Source organism: Asterias amurensis, chromosome 3 (assembly GCF_032118995.1).
Source record: "Asterias amurensis chromosome 3, ASM3211899v1".
NCBI classification, from domain to species: domain Eukaryota; kingdom Metazoa; phylum Echinodermata; class Asteroidea; order Forcipulatida; family Asteriidae; genus Asterias; species Asterias amurensis.
In genome coordinates this window covers 5,810,076-5,831,464 of record NC_092650.1, presented here as the reverse complement: position 1 = coordinate 5,831,464, position 21,389 = coordinate 5,810,076, and the positions used below count along the sequence as shown (strand labels likewise).

At 37.4% G+C, this 21,389-nt stretch overlaps 2 protein-coding genes across 2 annotated transcripts; one reads left to right on the top strand and one right to left on the bottom strand.

Moving 5' to 3' along the window:
* Positions 1–994: 994 nt before the first annotated feature.
* LOC139935330 (uncharacterized) lies at positions 995–16,089 on the bottom strand. Its single transcript, XM_071929862.1, has 16 exons — positions 15,737–16,089; positions 14,794–14,978; positions 13,837–13,975; positions 12,555–12,759; positions 11,131–11,229; positions 9,756–9,907; positions 8,655–8,845; positions 7,842–7,997; positions 6,917–7,055; positions 6,126–6,401; positions 4,937–5,092; positions 3,739–3,889; positions 3,346–3,538; positions 2,945–3,064; positions 1,814–2,149; positions 995–1,284 (listed from the first exon to the last, which is right to left on the bottom strand). Exons 1-16 carry the CDS (start codon positions 15,888–15,890, stop codon positions 1,135–1,137), a joined length of 2,802 nt encoding a protein of 933 aa, XP_071785963.1. The 5' UTR covers positions 15,891–16,089; the 3' UTR covers positions 995–1,134.
* A 1,513-nt stretch (positions 16,090–17,602) lies between these two features.
* LOC139935333 (guanine nucleotide exchange factor MSS4-like) lies at positions 17,603–20,637 on the top strand. The gene is made up of 2 exons (XM_071929866.1): positions 17,603–17,848; positions 18,500–20,637. The coding sequence occupies exons 1-2, from the start codon at positions 17,621–17,623 to the stop codon at positions 18,737–18,739; spliced, it is 468 nt and encodes a 155-aa protein (XP_071785967.1). The 5' UTR covers positions 17,603–17,620; the 3' UTR covers positions 18,740–20,637.
* Positions 20,638–21,389: the final 752 nt, after the last annotated feature.

The window sequence follows — 21,389 nt, the reverse complement described above, 5'->3', positions numbered from 1 at the left end:
TAATTAAGTGCAAATAACTGAATAAGCTCCAAGAGCATTGTTTACATTCTCACCATAATTTAAGTAATACAACATCAAACATTATTCTACTACAAATATGCATTTTACTGTTTAAATAAATATTTTACTGTTTAAATAAATATTTATTATATACATTTTTTTTATAAATATTTCTTTTTAAGATATATTATTATGGAGTTCATATAATAATATTACGTAGATCACCTTTCTCTTGATTGCTTTCTCCAAATAACCACCTAAGTAAATTTGCAATTTCTTGAGGGAAATTTAAGACGTTCAATAAATTGTTCCGATTCTTTAAAATTCTTATACGCAAAACCAAAAACTTTTTTTAGTTAATGGATCGGACGAGTTGGTCTATAAGTAACAGTTTTTTATATAAAATGCATATGAGTAGAAAGATGTTGTAAAAGTAAAAATCAATGATCTACACAAATATGCCACGAAATTGCGTGGTTTTCCTTTTACCTCATCGACTAACACGACTCCTATAAATGGTCGAACGTGTTATTTCCCAAAGTAAAAGGAAAACCATGCAAATTCGAGGCAAAACTTGTGTGGATCATTATATTCTACTTTTAAAACAACTTTCTAACCATATGCATTTTATAACAAACGGTTACAAATGCATTTTTATAGACCAACTCGTCCGATCCAAGACACATACCTATAAGTTCTCACCAAAATGTGATGTAAAATTTGTTTGAAAATCCTGTAGTATGGCAAGCATTTGGTAATAATCCTAATAATGAGCTACAAGTTGCAACCAAATACGCCCGATCAACAGAAGTTTAAAATCAACAACTTGAAAGCTGTGACAAAAAACACACATTAGTCGGTAATGTGGAACAATCTCTAAATCAATGGATATGAACAAGATATTTTATATTGGAACTGCTCCGGTAAACATCCTATTATCTTTTGTGGAAATTGCAAATTTACTTAAGGTAGAAATTCAGTTATTTTCGTCTAATCTATTTGGTTGAACGGATTGAGAACGATGCACAATGTCAAAGCTCGAAGGATGGAGAGACTAACAAGCAGACTGTGGGACCTAAGGTGGGATTTTAGCTGTTTCTGTCCGATTTGTTTGTTTGAATGGAGGAGAGCCATTTACAAAGCTACAGCTAGAAGTATGGTGAGACCAACAAAAAGAATAGTAGTGGATGAAACGGCCGTAGAACCACTCCCTTCCTTATCTTCTTCCTCTTTGGAATCTCCGCCATCTTGAGGATTCTCGGCATCATCCGAGGGTACACCCTCCTATCAAAATAGATAAAGGATATCAAATGTCAAACCACAATGGAAACCGACTGGGTTAATTGCAAATTATTTGGCGTTGAACAAAGAAAAAAAATGGCTAAAGTGGAATTTGAACCCATGACCTCTGGAAGAGCACTCAAGTAAATTTGTGTTTTTGTTTGACAGCAAAAAGATAAAGGGGTGCAAATTCACTACATGGGTAAGAGTCATTGTCAAGAAGAAACTCTTAAACTGGGATCCTACAGAAGATGGTGATATTTTCGCCCTTTGTGACACCTTTGATTTTAGACTTCACAAAGCTTTTATAAGGAACAGCGTCCTCGACACTAGAGAAGTAAATCAAAGAAAAAAATAGTACTTTTTTATGTGTGAAAAAATACCAGCTGATTTTCTTCACCAGGCCGACTCTGAATTCAGATAAAAGTTTGAAATGTGTCATCCCTGTAAACAAAGATACTCCAATCGATATAATAATGTACTCCAATTGAATCAAGTTAATAAATGTTGGGAAATAAACGAATCTTCATACCTCGTACACGATCCCTTTTGTAGATCTCTCGCACTTGAAATTAGTCTCGGAATACATCTCTCCCTTGTTGTCGCAGACGCAGGCGTAGACCTTGGCAACGTGGGTGGAGTTCGGCGGGCATCCCTTGAAATAAATGGCCTGATGCACAGCGATGGGGTCGTTAATCTTGTCCTTGACATCGCGTCGTTGGATGTCCCTCTTTGTTCGGTCAGTCCGCTCTACCAGCCTGAAGACGTTCGTTATGGTGTACTCCCTGGACATGGCAGAGAGAGCCTTGTTGACGAAGAGCGAGCGATGGATTTCTTCGCTGTGGATGTAGTCGTGTGACTCGAGGGACTGTGAAGAAGGACAGATATAAAAATTTGAGTGTTGAAGGCAAAGTCTATCTGGGGATTTTTGAACCGTTTGAGTGTTATAATCCTGTAAAAATGTAGATGTAAACAACAAAAGTAACCTGTGAAAATTTCAACTTTCAAAAGGTGGTTGCATTTTGGAGATATTTCTAAACATCCAGAGTGAAAAACATTCATGATAGAAAAATCCTAAAAGCAATACACAATCCGAGTCTCAGATTCAAATGTTGGTGCATAAAAAACATTTACATAATTAACCACATTAGTTTGAAATGTCTGTATCTCGTATTTCACCTGTAGAATGACCCTTTAAAAAAGCAAAGCATAGGCATACCTTTGGTTTTCGGGGCTGTTCAATATGTTTAATCCTGTATGAATATATAAATTTTCTCAGACTAATTTTATTTGGTTATCTGTAGATAACCAAATAAAACTAGTCTGTGAAAATTTATGATAACCAAATAAAGCTAGTCTGTGAAAATTTATAGAAACCAAATAAAACTAGTCTGAGAAAATTTATAGAAATCACCGAACATTTTGTAGCACTAATGTCCATGCAAAATACACAATCTGAAAAATGTTCCTGCATGAACAGTCCTCTGATTGAACATTTCGTTGAATCCCTTTCTCTTAAACCACAATCCTTAAAAGGGAATTGTTTCTCAAAATGTTCTTTTACGAACAACAGCTGCAGTGTTTCTTACCAAGTCAGATTTTATGATCATTAGTTTGGAGTAATGTCCAAATGTATGCCTTCCCTTCTAGTCCAAATACTCACCTGTGAGGATGTGGCAATGCTGTCGGGAGTGAGTAGGCTATTGTCGGTGCTCAAACGGTACAGAAACTCAGGGGAGACGTAAGCTGTGTAGGACTGTTCAACTGGAGCCCCAAGGCAGCCCTGCCGAGTCAAGGTTTAAGAACAAAATGAAAAAGTTTTTGTTCACAAAAAGAAAATCGGTCAGCTTCAAGGTGATATGATCCTTAAACCTGAGCTGTGCAGTAAACAAGCTGGAGCATGCAGGCCTAAATCAAATTGCGAGTAGGGTACTTAATAAAGAATTTGTTATGGTTTAAGTCGACAACACCTAAACTTCAGGTAAAAAGGGGTATTTTTATACCACCAGACTCGACTTAGTCCAACTAAAAAGTTTTGAGAACCACGCCTTGTCAAAAACTCACATCCGGTGTATCTCTGAACTCTCGGCCGATGCACACCATGAACAGGGTCAACTCTAGCTGCAGGTTGGTCCTCAGAAACTCTGGGAAGAAATGCGTATCAACGGTCACCGTTTCAAGATGAGAGACGCCAGGTCGGTACCCATCTCGAATATCTACTGTTGGATCTTCCCCATGCACTTTCTTCAAGTAAATCCTGTGGTTAAAAAAAAACAAAACTTAAATCAATGTTTCTTTTGGGTGCTAAAACTTTATTTGATATAGACACGGCATTGGCACTTTTGGCAAATCCACTGCTTTATTTGTTAAAAGATATTACAAACTGACAAATTGTGCACATTTAAAAAAAAAAATGATATTTATTTGTTCCCAAATAAACTCTGGCTTGTACTGTACCTTGGGCTGTCTTTAACATCGTCAACAATCTCCACGGTTGTTTGCAGAGTGATCTCGTGGGATATGATAGCATTAGGGACATCTACTTTGCTGCACGCAGAGCGGTCATTGTTAGGACAGGTGTACGTCTCAAACTCAAATGTGAACTCCCCTGAAAAGCAATTAAATGTTCAACAAAAAAGTAGATTTCAGTTTTGCATCAGGGATAAAAGACTAATTGTCTTTACCCTTGCACAGATTTGTTTTAAGCACTGTATATTTCAGAGTTCTGTCTAGTGGTAAGACATCTGCTCTAGCAGTATGGGATCGAATCCCACCCGGGTGATTTGCCTGCCGAATTTTTTCTCCAAGAACTCAGGAAAGTACTGAGTTCACAGTGCTTAAAACAAATTATATTGAATAATAAAGTACTCTCTATTACAATTGCATTTTTTTTCAAATAGAAGTAGTTTATCAACTGCTGTAAAAGGCTGAAGCCCTTTTCACACTATAGTTTTTCCCAGGAAATTCACAGGAACTTTTGGTCAATCTTTTCACACTACGAAAAAACTCTGCTCAGGGTTAGGGTTGAGGGAGTCAACCCCGGGGTAAAATGTTTTTCTGTGAGCAACCCTGCATATTACTTGGAAACAGTACTCCCGGAGTTACCAAATTTGGATAGTGAGAACGGTTGCTGGGGTGGCGGTGGGAATAAAAAAATCCCAGGATTTGTTTATTTCCCTGGGAAATGGCTCTGTAGTTTTACACTTTTTTTTTCAACTAAATTTGCTATGCAGTTTTTTTGCTTAAAGCCATTGGACCCTTTCGGTAAACAGTGTTGTCCAAGGCCCACACTTTATGTACCACAACTTCGATATCAAATAAAAAACCTGTGAAAATTTAGGCTCAATCGTTCATCAGAGTCGGGAGAAAACAACGGAAAACCCCACCCTTGCTTCCGCACGTTTTGCCGTGTCATGACATGTATTAAAAATAAATCCGTAGTTCTCGTTAACGAGAATTTATATTGCTTTGCTGTTTTCTCAAAAAGTAGAGCATTTCATGGACTAATATTTCAAGAGAAGTTTTTCACCATTGCCTTCTGTAAACCCTGTAAGTTATTTGTAAATCTGTGAACTTCTATTGTTTTTTCTGAACCGAAAGGGTCCAATGGCTTTAACAACTTTTTAAAACTGGGCCCTGGCGGGAGAGGGTGTACCTGTAGCATCTATTGGCATTCTGTTAACTGCAGCTGTAGTGTCCACTTCTAGAACCACCACAAATAACCAGCTCTGTGTGCAGGATTGCTCCCACTCAGTGAAGTTGCAGTACGGTGCGTAATAGGTGACGTAAAGCTCGGGGTCTGCTTCGGGTGCTGAAGGAAAACAATAATCAAGAAAAATGAGTCATTTGTCCAGCCAGGCAATTGTTTAATTAAGAGTGTATGTTTTAAAACCCAAAGTTGAAACCACCTTTGGTTCAAAACTTGTGAAAGTAGACACCAACAATTGCTAGAGAATGAAACTGAGGAAAAGGGGTTTAAAGTCTAAGTTCTTTATTGAAAGTACATCGGCACATTTTATTTCAATGCTCATTTTAGCCCCTTTGGATGTTATTTCAAAGAAGGTTTTCGTTTTAAATGAACACCAAACAATCAACCTGTGCAAGTGCAACACATTAGGAGGTCCCTAGTTGATGAAATGACAAAGGAACAATCACATCACTTTTTCTTTTTTTTCTCAGGAATTTTGAGCTAATTTATTACAATGTGCATAGTATAAAATTGCTGCAAATGAAAAAAATGATTTGTGGGGCTCTTTAAAATGTATCTTTACTTGATTTTTAAAGAATTGCAAACAGGGATGTTTTGTTTTGGTAGTTCAGTATATATCACAAATAAAAAAATAAAAATAACAAGTTTTTTGCTGAAATTTTTGTCTGGGTGGTCTATATGAAAGATAGTTCTAGAAGTGTGTGGATTGTGGTTGAAATTAGGCCATAAAGATAAAAAATACACATAAATTATACCGTCAACAGCTCTACATTGCTCGTTACCAAGTATATTTTCATGCCAACAATTAGTTTTATCTTCAAGTACGCGCTAATCCTCCAACTAGATTGGCAGAATGGAGTGGTGATAAAAACCTATATTGCACGGCTAATATCACTACCATGCGTCTTGTGTGTTCTATGTCACGCGCCAAGTTTGCTTGAAGATAAATACATTATCACACGCGCGCTCGTGGAAATACGGAAAATGTAACGCGTCTGCGTCCCATATCCAACTCGGCCTTCAGCCTCGTTGGATGTGGGACGTAGAAGCGCTATATTTTTCCGTATTCCACTCGCACTTGTGTGATAACTTATAACAGTAGTATCCACTGCCTTTAAATAATAAAACATATTACCAGTTATTGGTGCACAGGAAACGGCCGCTGCTCCCACATCGCAAAACTCCATCGGTGACAGGGGATCGAGGGTGTAGCACCAGGGTTGGGTTTGGCTGTCGGGGTTTCTGCAGAAGTTGTGATCGCCGATTCCGTTGTCTCTGTCGTTCTCCAAACTAAAGGAATGCATGTGGGGTTCCTGACTAGACCATCTCTGACAAGTCGTCCCGGACACCGTTTGGTGCACTGTGCCACGATAATCCGTCCCATTGGCATCGGTAAAACACTCGGGGTGACCTGAAAAAAACAAAATTAATTATAATAGTTGGTAGATCACCGATTGCTTGGATTTTATTCTTTCTGGAAGGCTTGCTTATTGGTTCATACCTGTAGCCTACCAATCCTAGAGAAACTGTTTACTTTTGAAATGTCAAAGTAAACCTTTAAAAAACCTTTCAAAGAACCCACCTCCCCCCACAAAAAAAAATAACCCCACAAAAAAACCTCAAAGTATAGAACTGAGTTGACATTTTCTTAAAGTTTCCCAATGTTTTGTAAATGTAGAATCTACAATATAGAAACTAAACCCACGTGTTTCCGTTTTTACTCATTTTCCTGACACTTTCTTGAAATAACGGGGTCATAAAAAAGCAACAAGATTAGCCATTTCTGTTCTTATGTAAATGAATGATCTCTAAAGGTGGGTTTTGTTCAGGTTGGTTCTAGTGTATCGGTGATAACAAAAAATTATTTTTCCATTTCAAAGTTAGTACGATCTATGTGTAACCTGGCACATTTTTCAGATCACTCACCTTCGCATACTAACAACTCAAATCGTAGAGCCATGTTGTTCTCAAAATCCGTTGGGTATATACGGATCGCATCCGTGGAAACGGGTGCATCTAAGTAATTGGTCACGATAGTATGACTGTCGTAGTTCCCGGTGAATGTCTGTAATTCATTGGTGCAAAAAGAACAAAAAAATTGCATTTAATTCAAATTAATAAGTCTTTTAATCTGAATGTAAATTGTTTTCAAATTGTTGTAAATCTGTCCATGGCAAAACAGCCGGGAATTCAATTTTGAGAAACGCAAATAACAGAGTTAAGTTGATTTTCCATAAACACAGATGGAAGTGTAAAAAGAAGCAGATATCTTAGGACATGTTATATTGACATACATACTCAGTTATGCCTTTGAAACTTTGGAAGGGAAACCATTGTTTGAAACAAAGTTTAAATTATATTCATTTTGGTATACACCGATGTAATTGGCACTGTATATTCAGTACTTTCCCAAGTTCTGTGAAAAAAATATCTCGCAGGCATATTACTCGGGGTATCACACCAACTAGACCACCAAGATTAGCTTTAATCCGGCAGACAAGGTGTCTAGTTTCCTTTTCGGTTAATTTTACATCCATCTCGGGTATGCCTTTGAAACGGATAAATTAGTTTAAAACAAAGTATAATTTCCATTCATTTTACAATTAAACTGGTTATTTTTACAATTTATAGTTATTGTTTATATAGATTTTGATGTTTTATCTTGTAAGTTGTCATGCAGTTTGGACCTTCCGGTCACAATGTGACTAAAACATACCAGTTAATCAAGATTCTGCTATTTCAAAATTTAAGAAATTCTGGGTATAGTTTAGTCATCATTTTTTTTACTTGCTCTTGTCATATCTTAAAATTTTACATTCATTTGTTGTTGTTGTTGTTGTTGTTAACTTACATGTGTAGCTCCTGCAGAATTCAGAACAGGGTTAAAAGTGCCAACGCCAACTTGGTAGCCGACATAAAACTCTCTAACCCACATGTTGATGTCCTCGTTTCCAAACCCTTGGGTCATGACTCCGGACACCCACAGGTTATCAGATGGGAGGTCGACCTAAATATAAGTATAGGTGAGAAGTAAAAGAAACAAATATTCATTTAGATTTGAGGTTAATTTAATGAAATACTTTATAATGCTACTAATAAATTCAAATATTAATTTTGGTTTGTTTTACCCATAAACATAAGCTTATGTGTGTTAGCACTGTATACTCGGTACTTTCCCGAGCTCTGTGGAAAAAAACCAAAAATTAATATTCTTTATCCCATCTGTTAAATAAATTTGAAGTTTTCAAAACAAAATCAAAAGAGTGTCTTTTAAAAAGACACGAAAAAACAAAAGGACAAATCAGACAACGTGCCGACAAATATAGTTACAAAAGCACAAATTGACTGAAGGGGGCAAAGCAAAGCATTAAGAACATAATAATGACCACGACAAGACTGCAGGTATAAGAACCCAGTGCACTTGTTTGTCTCAGTGTTCCTGGTTTGATTGGCAGCATATTGTACCACATGACCTCATAAACTATTAAATGCTGCAATGTAAAACGGAGTATGTATCATACATATAGTCCCACATACCTTGCAGGAAAATACTGTATGTTAAAGTGCCTTGATTGCACTGAGTGACGGATATACTAGTGCTATATAAGAAACCACAAAAAATATAAAACAAATAGTATATATTATGATACCAAATACAAGTTACCTGAATCCACTGGTCAACTGTTGAACCAGCCATCCACATTCCAGCGCTGATGGTCTCAACTGCTTTGGCGTTCAATCTACCTTTATCGGGGCTGTACTCCAGACTATTACCTTCCAACCAATAGGAAGATGCCGTTATTAAACCATCGCCGATGATGTTACTGTCTTCAACACCAAGAGGTTTGTCGCATCCTGTAGTTGGGAAAAGAAAGTGAATCAAAAACAAATTTAAGTTATTAAAATTAATTATTTTTTTAATTATTTAAATTTAAAAAATTAACAGAATCAAAACATTTTTACGGTCATTTAAATTGTGAAGAAGAGCCCAATCTCCTCGTTTTATTTTGTATTTTTTTCAAGGCAGGACACTAAACATGTTTTTGTAAAATCCTTGCTTTTTTTGTTTTGAAACCTCCATAAAAAATACAATGTTTTTGATCTGTCAAAAAGGTTTATGCACATGCAGAGACAAAAAGGTGAATAAAGATGGGAGAAACAGCTTTACCCACTCTCTTTATATTTTGTTTTTAAATGCAGCCTTATTCAATCAGTTCTTTATGAGCTGATGTAGAAAAATTCATTATATTTTTGTTTCATTATTCTTAAAACCTCAATAACTTTCTAATGCTTCCAAGGCCTTAAATTTGCATACTTCAATTTAAGACTTTTTACGGATCTGCAAAACCCTGAAAGAAATAACTTTGTATAGTACTACTATCTTTGAAGGAGAAAATAAAAGTCAGTTGTTGCAAAGTGTTCACAAACAAGAAACTTTTAGAACAATCTCACTGATTTCCAACGGCCTTAAAATTGGAATTTGATTTATATAGGATGGAATTAACAGTAAAACCTAGAATATTGACCTGAATCGACAGAAACCACTTCTGGGTCAGTTGACCCGGAAACTGGTCAAATTGACCTGGAAACTGGTAGTAAAAAAAGACGAAGAATTTTGACAAGGATTCTGCATCAGTTTGACCCATTTTTGGGTCGTATCCAACACAGATTCCGGGTCATATTGACCCACAAACGGGTGAGGCACCACACGATCCAGGTCAAGATCCGGGTCACTTCTGACCCAGAATTATTTATAGTTACTCACCACTGCTGGGGGTTCTCTTGACGTGGCTGATCTCACTTATAACACTATCAGCTGGATCATACACCAGAGTATTGATCTTGTAGACAGAGATCAGCTCACCGTTTGTGTTGTCCGTTACGGTGCGGAAGGCAATCTGCACCTCGGCTCTGGACCTACCATTTTAGGGGGAAAAGAAATAACAGGAATTGTTTCATACAAGGATTTTTTAATACTCTTTAAGAAAAAAAAGAAAAAAAAGACCCAAACCCTTTAAGGGAAGACATTTTGGTTCAGAGATGGATTAGGCTGAGATATTCTTAGGTGTTGACACAGAGGTGAGAGTTATTGCCAACAACAAATTTGATGGGTTGAACAAACACAAAATTTACTAGAGCGAAACTATGAACCAACAACCCCCAGATTAAGTATCCAAATCCTTTGTAAGCTTGGGCGGTCCCTTCGGTTACCCGGTTCTACCCGGTTCCAAGTTGAAAACCGGACTTGCGGTTCCACTCTTCTGTGGAACCGGGTACCCGCTTTTGTCGGTTCCGATTTTAAAAGACCGGGTCCCAATTATAAAAGGCTCTGTGGAGCCGATCCTGCGACGAACCGGCTCTAGAAAATGAGGCTTGATGTTGAAAGCGGTGACCGCAGATACAGTGTGCAAAGGCTTCAAGCCGACATGAGTATCAACTATCACATGTGGCTGCATACACAGTGCACACACATAGGCATCTTCTACAACCACCACATGTATGCATGTACATGTCATGCATATACATGTGCATGTATAGACAGCACGTTGTGATTGGCTGCCGATATATCCATCTTCATAAAAGCTAGCCCCGTGCACAAAACACACAGTGCTGTAGGTATGTATGTACAGGCATGTACAGGCATAGTACACTTGTATGTACAGAGACGACACACTGCATGCACTACGACTGTACTGCACTACGGATGTACTACACTACGGACATATGCTACACAACGATCATACTGCCGGCTAAATCAAAGACTTGTTTAAATCATAGAGTAAGGACAGAGCAGGGAAAATAGGTGCTCGGTGGCACGATGTCTGATCATTGGGGTGGGTATTCTGGTATTTTCGTTAAAAATAGATCGGCTCCAATTGTGTGTGTGTGAGCTCGGAACCGATGTCTGATTAACTTGGTTATTTTCAGTTCAAATAGATCGGCTCATTTGTGTGTGTGTGTGAGCTCTGGACGGGCGGCTTATGTTTTTTATTGAATTGGAACCGGGTATGTCTCAGAACCGAGCTTTTTTTCGGAACCGGAACCGAGCCCCAAATTTCTGGAACCGCCCAAGCTTAATCCTTTGAAGCTTTCATTGAATTTAAAATATTGAAGAAAGGATAACTACTGTACTGACTTACCTGTCAAACCCATATTCCTCATCGTCATTTAGATACACAGCCTCGACAATAGCGAACTCAAAGATTGGCTGTAACCGCTCAGTAGAACTAACTAGAAATCTGCATAATTAATATTCAGAAACAAAGTGGACCAAGAAAAAAACTTGATGAGCCAGTAAAACAAATAAATGTAAAAGCCTTTTCTCAGCAAACCTTTGGATATGAGCTTTTACTCTTTTAAAAGGCACTGGACACTATTGGTAATTACTCAAAATAATTGTTAGCATAAAAACTTACTAGGTAGTAAGCAATTAAAAGCACTTGATAAAATAAATAACTGAGAGAAACGACTCCCTCTAAAGTAACAGTTTTCTAGAAGCAAGTGATTTCTCTGTGAAATATTTGAATGGAATACGAGACCTCAGCTGAAATGTTTAGTCAGTCGTGTTATTACACCATGCTTTTTTAGCAATACAAAATTATTAAGCCAATAAGTATTTTTCTGTTTTTGAGTCTGGTCTTGGAAAAATATTTCTGGTCAAGTAAACATTATGAGATACAAATTCTGTGGTCTTTAGAATTTCCCCCCAAATCCAACACCAATATGGCAACGTTATACAAAAACTTTCAACTTTTAAATTCTGTATAAAGAGAATCTGGCAAGTATTGTTGAGATTAGTGAGCATATTTCTCACAATTAAAAAAAACCCCAGGCATTTTAGAAAAGCACTGTACAAAATAGGACTAGAAACAGAAATACGGGGGGGGGGGGGGGGGGGGGGGGGGGGTTACGAGAACAAAAATGTTTAAGTACTCTCTTAAAGTCAGTGGACACTATTGGTAATTGTCAAAGACCAGTCTTTTCACTTGGTGTATCTCATCATATACATAGAATAACCTGTGAAAATTTGAGCTCAATCGGTCATCGAAGTTGCAAGATAATAATGAAAGAAAAAAACACCCTTGTCACACAAAGTTGTGTGCGTTTAGACGGTTGATTTCGAGACCTCAAGATCTAAATCTGAGGTATCGAAATCAAATTCCAGGAAAATTACTTCTTTCTCGAAAACTATTGCACTTCAGAGGGAGCCGTTTCTCACTATGTTTTATACTATCAACCTTTCCCCATTACTCGTAATCAAGAAAGGTTTTATGATGATAATTATTTTGAGTTGTTACCGATAGTGTCCACTGCCTTTATTGTAAAAGAGTGAAAATGTCAATCTCGTTTGAGTCGTCAGTTTCGCTCTTTTCAGAGTGAAAGTCATGGTATCGCTCCTTTTTAGTGAAATTGGAACAAACTTCACTCTAAAATGAGTTGAAAGTACCCAAACTGCACTCTACAAAGAGTTGTCCGCCATATGGCTCTTTGCAAGAGTGGTATGGCGGACAAAACATTGTTTTTCACTTTTTACATTAAGAGAGCAGGAAAACAAAAACTCTACCGTGAAAGTGCGACTCTGAGCAACCTCCAGTACAGTATAGCAAAGCTCTGAACGTAGGCTGGTTCCGGATTGGTTCCACTTCCCTGCGGCCGTACGTTGGTCATGTACAGTGTCGCATTGAACTGAATGGCATCAGCAGTCACCTCTTTCTCCCAGACTGTTTCTTCGTCGCTGTCTTTACAGTTGAACAGGGTATCCATTGAACCTGTAGATTGAGAGAGTTCGTTAGAAATTAGACAAGAAGGTTTTCATTTCATTTCATATATTAATTTCACAGATCAAAAAGTACAAAAATAAGAACGGTAAAGAAAACAAAAACATGTAGGCCTACATACAACTATAGGAGAGAGAAGGGAAAAAAAGTAGCACTCCTGATGGATTTTTAAAAAGTAAACTAAATTACTATCGAGTTAATCTCCCGATGCCGATGAAGTTATGAACAGACAATATAAAAGGACATTATTAAAACACGGCTTACAGCATAAAAATAATAGAACTATACATGCAACGAAAACTATACAAGCACAAAATTAATGGGCATTAAAAAAATTCAAATTTGGTAAAAAAGAGATTCGGGTTATTTACAATGTAAAAAGCACTATGAATAATTGAGTTTAAAACAAGCAAGGTTTTCGGTTTATCCAGATATATAATTTGTCAACTATTACCTTAGAATTTGCACTACCATAACAAACAAACAAAAATTGACAACTTTCAATCCAACAGCTCACAGAGATAAATTAGTTGTATACTATTACTAGTCCGGCATGATACTTGTCTTTGTAAAAAAATTAAATTTTTAGCAAGAATAGGGGCCTAACCCACAAGTTGTTCTTTCCCAGGGCAACAAAAATACATCAGAAATCACACTCAAGTGTAGAAAGAATATCATGTCTGACCATTAATAGTTAATCATCCAGTAGAATAGTTCTCGAAAGTCAAGATAACATAATTTTGAAAACTGTTTATTTGAATTGTCATATTTATGCAAAGTATGAAAATACAATACATGTGTACAATTTTGTTTTATTTTACTCTCAAACATAACCATCAGATTAAAATGACAATTTCACCAGTTGTGGGTCAATGTATTTACTGAAAACTCAAGGATAAATAATGTAGTTTTCTTCGATAGCCATTTTGAGTTAAGGTGGACATTATATAATTGTGCACTGTTTGGTTTTAGTAACTGACCATGCTGTATACACCTAAAACAAAATGTGTGGTGTTCGTCATATCTGTAAAAAGGCTAATGACGCAGGTACGTTCCCTAATAACTTACCCATGAAAGTGATGTGATCCTCTCGTATTCTCATGTCGCCTTGTTGAATGATTTCAGACCCTGTCTCGTAGTAGGAGAACAATGATTTGGTTCCTGGATAGTTGGGGGTGTAGGAATCTTTGTAGAAACCTGTACTCGACTATTAATTAGAGAACAAAATAACACAGAAAATATGCAGAAGTTACAGGCAAAAATTTTACTTAAATTTTAGGTTCATTTACTTCAGACATGATTTTGTCTTTAACTTTAGCTTTTGGAACCTCTGCGGAGTTTTCCTGGTGGACAAAATACAGCTGTGTATGAAGAAACGGTAGAGTAAATCAAACATTAGTTGGTCAATTGGCGTACAAAACCAGGACCAGGGTAAACCGTATTACCAAAATAAAAACCAAACCCAGCCTTGTTTTCAACATTTAGTGGGCCTGGGGTGGATTTCACAAACAGTTAGGACTAGTCTTATCTCGAGTTAGGACAAGTTACTCGTCCTAACTTAGGACTATCCATGCAATTTGTATATCTCCTAGCTAGGACTAGTCCTAAGTTAGGACTAGTCCTAACTCTTTGTGAAATCGACCCCTGAACCTTGTAAATCCAGCTTAAAAATGTATGGGCTGGTATAATATAAGTGATTGATATATACAAATATTATAAATTTTGTCCAGGAAGAATTTTGAAAATTTTTGAAGTTACAAATTTTAAATGGTTTTGTTGGAGAGTGTTTCACAAGATAAACTAGCACTTATTTCTACATAAAATAAGGAAAGGTGGAGTACAGTGGCCACTGCAGAATGTGACACAGGGGGTCTAAACTCTGGAAAACCTTCCGTATCTTGCCACCAGTTTTTTCATGGTTATGAAATAAATTCATTTCTAGTTTACTCAAAATGAGATGCTCCTTTTGGTAAATTTGAGAGTGAAAAAGTTGTGGCATAATTTGGAAATATTTCAATAACTCACATCAAATGGCAGAGTGGTAAAGACATTTGAACAGGTTCCTGTATTCTCGGCCACCAAGCTGCCTCCATTTTCCTGAATGACTGGTCGATTAGATTTATTGTTGTGTTGGAAGGGCTGGAAGTCGAGGATCCAGACTTCATCTTGTCCGATGGTGTCTTCTAATGCTACATCCAGCTGTACTTGACCTGTGTATTTGATTTTAAATCAAAATATTGTGATTGGTTTCCCCCTGAAAAGGTCTTTCATGATTATGATTCATCACCATGAACAATAAGTGAAATTTAACAAAATGAATAACAAAAAGAGCAAAGACCAAACTAAGAAAGACACTTCAGCCATTCGAGTTAATCAGTAACTGTTTCAAATAATTGTTTTCTTACAGAATTTTTTATTATTATGAGCTATCAATTGTTTGCTTGTTTGTTTGATGATCTTCCCATTCCATCGAGTACCAAAATGAAATGGAGACAAATGAAAAACAAACAAAACACCTCACTGGACCAAATGAGGAGAAATATGTATATGTTTTAGCAAGAAACATATTGAACAAAGCCAATCGAAACAAAGTGTTTTTGGGGTGAAGTACCAGTACATTAACCATTTCATAAAAAAAAACTTCAAAAAGAGATGACATTGTTACAACACATGTAAAAAACAACAATTTGCTAAATTTATTTACAGGAACAATGGAATGTTTTTTACAACAGACTTTAAAAATTAGTCTACACAAAACTTTGTTCATAACTCTAACAAAATTTGCTAACATTATTCGTATCCGAGTGCAACGCATGTAATTGTAAGGCCTACAACTTTAGGGCGTGGCTGGAACCACGCACGTGGCCAGAAATTTTTTTTTTTTAAAGTGATGTGCCACGGCCATGGCCCACCCAAATTTGTGTAAGAAAGTGGTATTTTAGCCCACAATTAAAACATTTTTTTTTACCGTCTACGATGTCAAACACGTCGACCGTGGCTTTTCCCATCTTCTCAAAGAGGTCGTCTCTTCCATGGTCCATGTTGTCACCAAACGCTGCCCGGGCTCCCGGCGTCGCCAAACCCAGAACCACCAGGCAGCAGCATAGCGAAGTCACCAACATTCTCGTAGTTCGGCGGTGGACCTTTTTCGGAAGTTAACAGAACTCTTGAGCTAGAAATTACAAGCTCTTGCTGTTTCTAATTCAGCCTATTGGAAGTCAGTCGCGTATATACTCATGTAGACTATGCAATTGAATCGTGATTAAAACTGGACGAATCTTCGAGCAACAGACGGCTTCAGGAAAACCACACAGCTTGGCAGCGGCGGCCAAATGGAATTGTAACTTTTCACACGTGCTTTGGTTTTATATGCACATTGAAATTGGTCACTCTATTTTTTTAATAGGGGTGCTCAAATACCTTCAAACGTTAGTTTCACGTTATACTGAGAGTTTGAAGTGTTAAACTTAAAGAAGAGAAGATTACAGCCAAACTGAAGACCTATGTGGTAATTTGTATAATTGTATTAAGGAATTAAAAAAAAACGAGAATACACAATTAATACACGATACAAAGGCCACCCCGTGTTGAAATGGAATCACCTGAAGAGTGCGCTTTTATTTGACGATTGCATGGCGTACACAACACAGAAGAATTGTATCTGTGGTGCGGTGAAAGCGAAATCTGCATAACTTTTATCTTTGTCATGGAGTAGATCGATTGTAATCGCTCTGATCACGTGTTCCTCGTTGACAGTTGAATTCCAATGTCAGCTGGATTTTTTTAATACATTTTCTGAACACTTATTTTTGGAAGTCCTTTGCTCAAAGACCTGACAATGACGCTTATCCTATATATATGAATAGTGCTATAAAAATATTAGTACAAGTTACGTACGTGTGGGGTCATACATTGTTTGAAAATGTATGCCTAAAATTCGAGCTAAATTATTACATTTTTGCGAACTTTTGCGTGACCTTTTTGAAATAATTTTGTTTTCATTGGGGGGGGGGGGGGGGGGGTTGTCCAGAAGGAGTTGGTAGACAAACTTGATCCTATTGCGCTTATTTTTATGTGCAAACAAAATTCTGAAATCAGTGATTGTCTATGGGGGACTTTGTTTTGCCTAATTTTTAGCTTAACATAAAGTTGTTAAGCAGAAAATTCGGCTTAGCAAATTTCTTGGCTAAACAAGGAAACGACCGGAGTACTCGCAGCAATGGCATGGAGGTAGAAATGGCAATGGTAACTGTGTGGTATTCAGGGCTCAATTTCTCAAAGATGTTTAGTAGAAAATACTACTTGACAAATTTCTTGTCTAAGCAAAAATTGAGTGGGGCAGCAGTCACAACGATGTAATTTTTAGTGTATTTTTTTGCAAATTGTTGTGCAGTAACAGGCAATATCCATCAAATGAAAATTTTGTTGGTAATCCTTTTTTTATCAAGGAAGAAAATTCAAATTTCATGCTAAGCAAATTTTAGTGTTTATAGCAGCTCTATGAAATTGGGCCCAGGGCCGAGGGTGGGTTTTCGGTGCAGGGCAGTATGCGCTTTTGCAAGCTTTTGTTACAACAATCAACCTTGCTTTTGGGCTCGTTTAATAGATCATTTGGTAAATTTACAAATATTTTGTTATACAAAAACATCGTCCTGATCCATCTCTCTTCTTCATTGTCTGATTCTGAAGAATTGCCACAAGTAACCCCCTCCAATCTTGGTTACAATCCCCGCCCCTCGATCGATTGCCCGTAAAACGCAACCCTAGTGTTATGATAGCAGAAAGCCTGTGTGTTGGTGGGAGGGGTTAAGGCACCATACTATACTAGTACTAGACCAAAGAATAACCAACAATGGCGGAAGGCGGAGAACCCGTTGTCGATGTACCGGCAGAAGAAGAAGCAGTGGAGGAAAAGCCCGCCGAAGAACCGGGGTCAGCGGAGGAAGATTCTGCGGCAACTCCAAGCTCTAAAGTCAAAGATCTGATAGACGAAAAGAACATGAACGTGAAGAATTTAGCGTGTGCAAGGTGTCAAAGCATCGTACTTCGGCCGGGCCTTGCAAAAGCTACACAAAAAAAGGTTCGTTTTGTGCACTATGATGAGCACCTTAACCAGTTGCGATATGAAAAATAAGTGACTATAAAATTATTTGGAAATATGCAATAAAAGAATGGGAAAACTTTCCGTATCCTGCCACCACCTTTTCACGTATTTTTACAAAAATGAATATCTCATTTGAGTAAATTAAATACTACTCCTTTATATATCAAATGAAAAAGTGGTGTTAGTGGCCATACAGATGAGATAAACTTAGTTAGAAAAAAAAATCTGAATAATTAAAAATGCTATTTATTTCACTCTTTGGCAATTTTTTTGACTTTATTTCCCTCTAAAGAAATCTTTTGTTTGAAGCAACAATTTTCTAGATTGAAAATATATAACTATCCATTTATTTACAGTACAGTATAGGGCGGATTCTCTTGTCCAAGACAAGGGAAATGAGATTTTACTCTTTGACTTTGAGTGTCACGCCTAGTTTAGTAGGTGTCCCAATCAGTTGAAGGTACTGCTTGTATAATGTATTTGTAAAGTATTGCTGTTAATGCTGGTGGGATATCGCTTTGGCAATCATAACATGTGCCAAAAACAAACGTGAATCTACGATTATAAATATTGGATAGTGTATCTTGGAGTTTTTAGTAATTAAACTGTTCTCAATCTTCTTTGCAGTTTTTCCTCCCGCATATGAAAGTGAAGACTGCGAATCAAGAGCCAAACGATGGTGAGGAACTAGACGACTTCTGGCTGATAGAGGGCATGTACACATTTGAGAACGTTGGCTTCACAAACACAGTCAAAAGCATCAAGTATCTTATATGTGCTGACTGTGAGGTTGGACCTATAGGCTACCATGATCTAGAAACAAAGGAGAACTTCTACGTAGCTGTCGAGCGAGTTGTTTACACATGAGGACCGTTCGCAGATATTAACGATTGTGCTGTTTTTGTTTAGGGCATTCCTGTGTTTTTAAAACTTAAGTGACAAGACAGAGTGAGCTTGGCGACTTGATTATCCGGTCTTATGATACTCTAGGAATATCTAGTGTGATGCCGAAAAGTTTTGTCATTGGAGCTTCAAACTGATAAAACTGCCACAGAGCACTGGCCTCAACTGTGTTTGATTTGGAATGGTATATTTATAAATGTTTTATAGTTGTTGTTAGTGTGTCGTACATTGTGTATTGGAAATGCTGTATTTTGCAAGTTTGTGCGCTGGCTGGGTGAGCCCACAATTAATCACTGACAACTATATTCTTATTCTTAATGACACTTGATACTCAGCTACGTTTCATACAAATGAAAACAGGAATAGAATCATATGGTCTGAGTCAGTGCAAACTCTGTCAACAGTTTGTCACAAGAGGGCTCAATTTGAAGCCATGATGTCACGTGTTAGATTTTCAAATATTATTATAAACCACAACAAAAATGGACTGGGTACATGATATGGGGTTGAGGATTGGAGTTGGGGATTTAGTGCTAGATTTTCAAATTTCAACGAATACAGATATTTCCAATGTTCTGTAATTTTTGGGGCATGGCATGGCATGGCATAGAATAAAATAAAATGCATGTTTACTGTGAATGACTTGCAAATAATCAATTCATGTATTATCCATTAATGCCAATGGTTACCGTAGTGATAATTAATGTCGCTAAAAAACAAATATTTGTAGCATGGTATTAGTAAAAATCATATGAATTTTTAATTTTATGCAAAAAATATGAGGAATCTTGAACTTGAGGTCGAACGAAGAAAAAACAACTGCTTTTGGAACTTGTACTCAAAGAGTGCTTGGGACTTAGGCACCAGTACTCGTACTGGAGTACTTATCCGCCACCTTTGTACTTGATAGTACCTGTACTCGTATTCGGAGAGCCAAGTACTTGGACTCTGCTTTTGGAACTTGTACTCAAAGAGTGCTTGGGACTTATGCACCAGTACCGGTATTGTATTCAAGTACTACTTGGTCACCTTTGTACTAGATGGTACTTGTACTTATTGTACTTAAAGTGCCAAATATTTCTAGTCTGCTGTTGGAATTGGTACTCAAAGATTACTTGGGACTTGGACACCTTACCTCTCAAGTACTTCATTTGTACTTCATTTGTACTCGGCCACCTTTGTACTGGGTGGTACTTGTACTTGTACTTGGAGTGCCTAATAGTTCTACATTGCTGTTGGAATTGGTACTTGGGAGAGCAGTGCTCATACCATAGAGTTATATTATAAGAACTAGAGGGCGCACTGGTGATGCCTCTTGCACAAACGTGACGGGACCGCAAGGAGACACGGGCGCGCCATTCTGTACGCGCTCTGAATATGAAGTACATGTTGGAGTTTGTGTTTATTGAACGCTACGCGAAGCTGTTTTGTCAACTTACAAAATGGCCGCACAAAACACACGCTGTGCACTGCCTGTTTTGTCAACTTACAAAATGGCCGCCTGCGCGCATACCGGGTCGCGTATTTAGGCCAGTGCGCCCTCTAGTTCTTGTATATAACTCTGGGCCACCTTTGTAGGCCCTACTTAGTGGTACTTGGTGCTGGGCCAAAATTTACCCGACTACAACACTGCAGTTGTTTAAAAATGAAATATATCTTGGTTGTTAAAATGCACATTCCATCAATGGTTTTTTGTTGGTGTAATTCGCTGTCGTTATTGTAGATCACAAGGTGACTCATAGTCTGCTAATTTACAGCACAGAGTTGTGACATTTGATTTTCATGTGTATCTATTATAAAATAATAAGAGCATCGAAAACTTTGCAGATTTATTCGTATGTCAATGTCAATAAAATAAAACTGAGAGAAAATTTCAATATTGTCGTTTGGTTTCATTTGTTTCTGATAGGAGGTATAAATATTTTTAAACAACCCTGACATGTCATAATTTCATTTAATTTCTTCTGGTTCGATACCAACTACTCTCAGAAAAGCAAACCTAATCACTGTTCTAGCCAAAACCCCAAAACTTAACTCAGTTTTAGATGTGGGAGGAAAACCCCAGAGGATTATTCCAGGGAAAACCCACACAGTCATAGGGACTGACAACCCAATCCACATTCATGTAGTGCCCCCAGTATGACTTAAACCTGACCAGCCGTGTCAGCATTGGTCGACGCTGCCTGCAGCAGACATAATGTTCTTCTTTTTTGGCGGTTCTGAACGTGCATGCGCACTACTGTGAAAAAGGACTGTCTAAAAGTCTCCCAAACTGCTTTATATTCAATACATGTATAATTTCTTCCCCTTTTGACACTTCTCAACTAGTCTTTTGGATTTTTAACGACAACTCTTGAAAAAACCCAAAACGGTAAACCGTCCCGAATTTGTTGACGGTCATATGAGGACAAACAAACAGGTTTCTGTTGTCCTAATCATACAGTTCTTCAGAAAAGAATCAACTTTTAAAGGGAAGGTACGCGTTTAGTAATTGTCAAAGACCAGTCTTCTCACTTGATGTAACCATACATAAGCATAAAATAACAAGCCTGTGAAAATTTGAGCTAAATTAGCCATCGAAGTTGGGAGAAAATGATAAGAGAAAAACACCCTT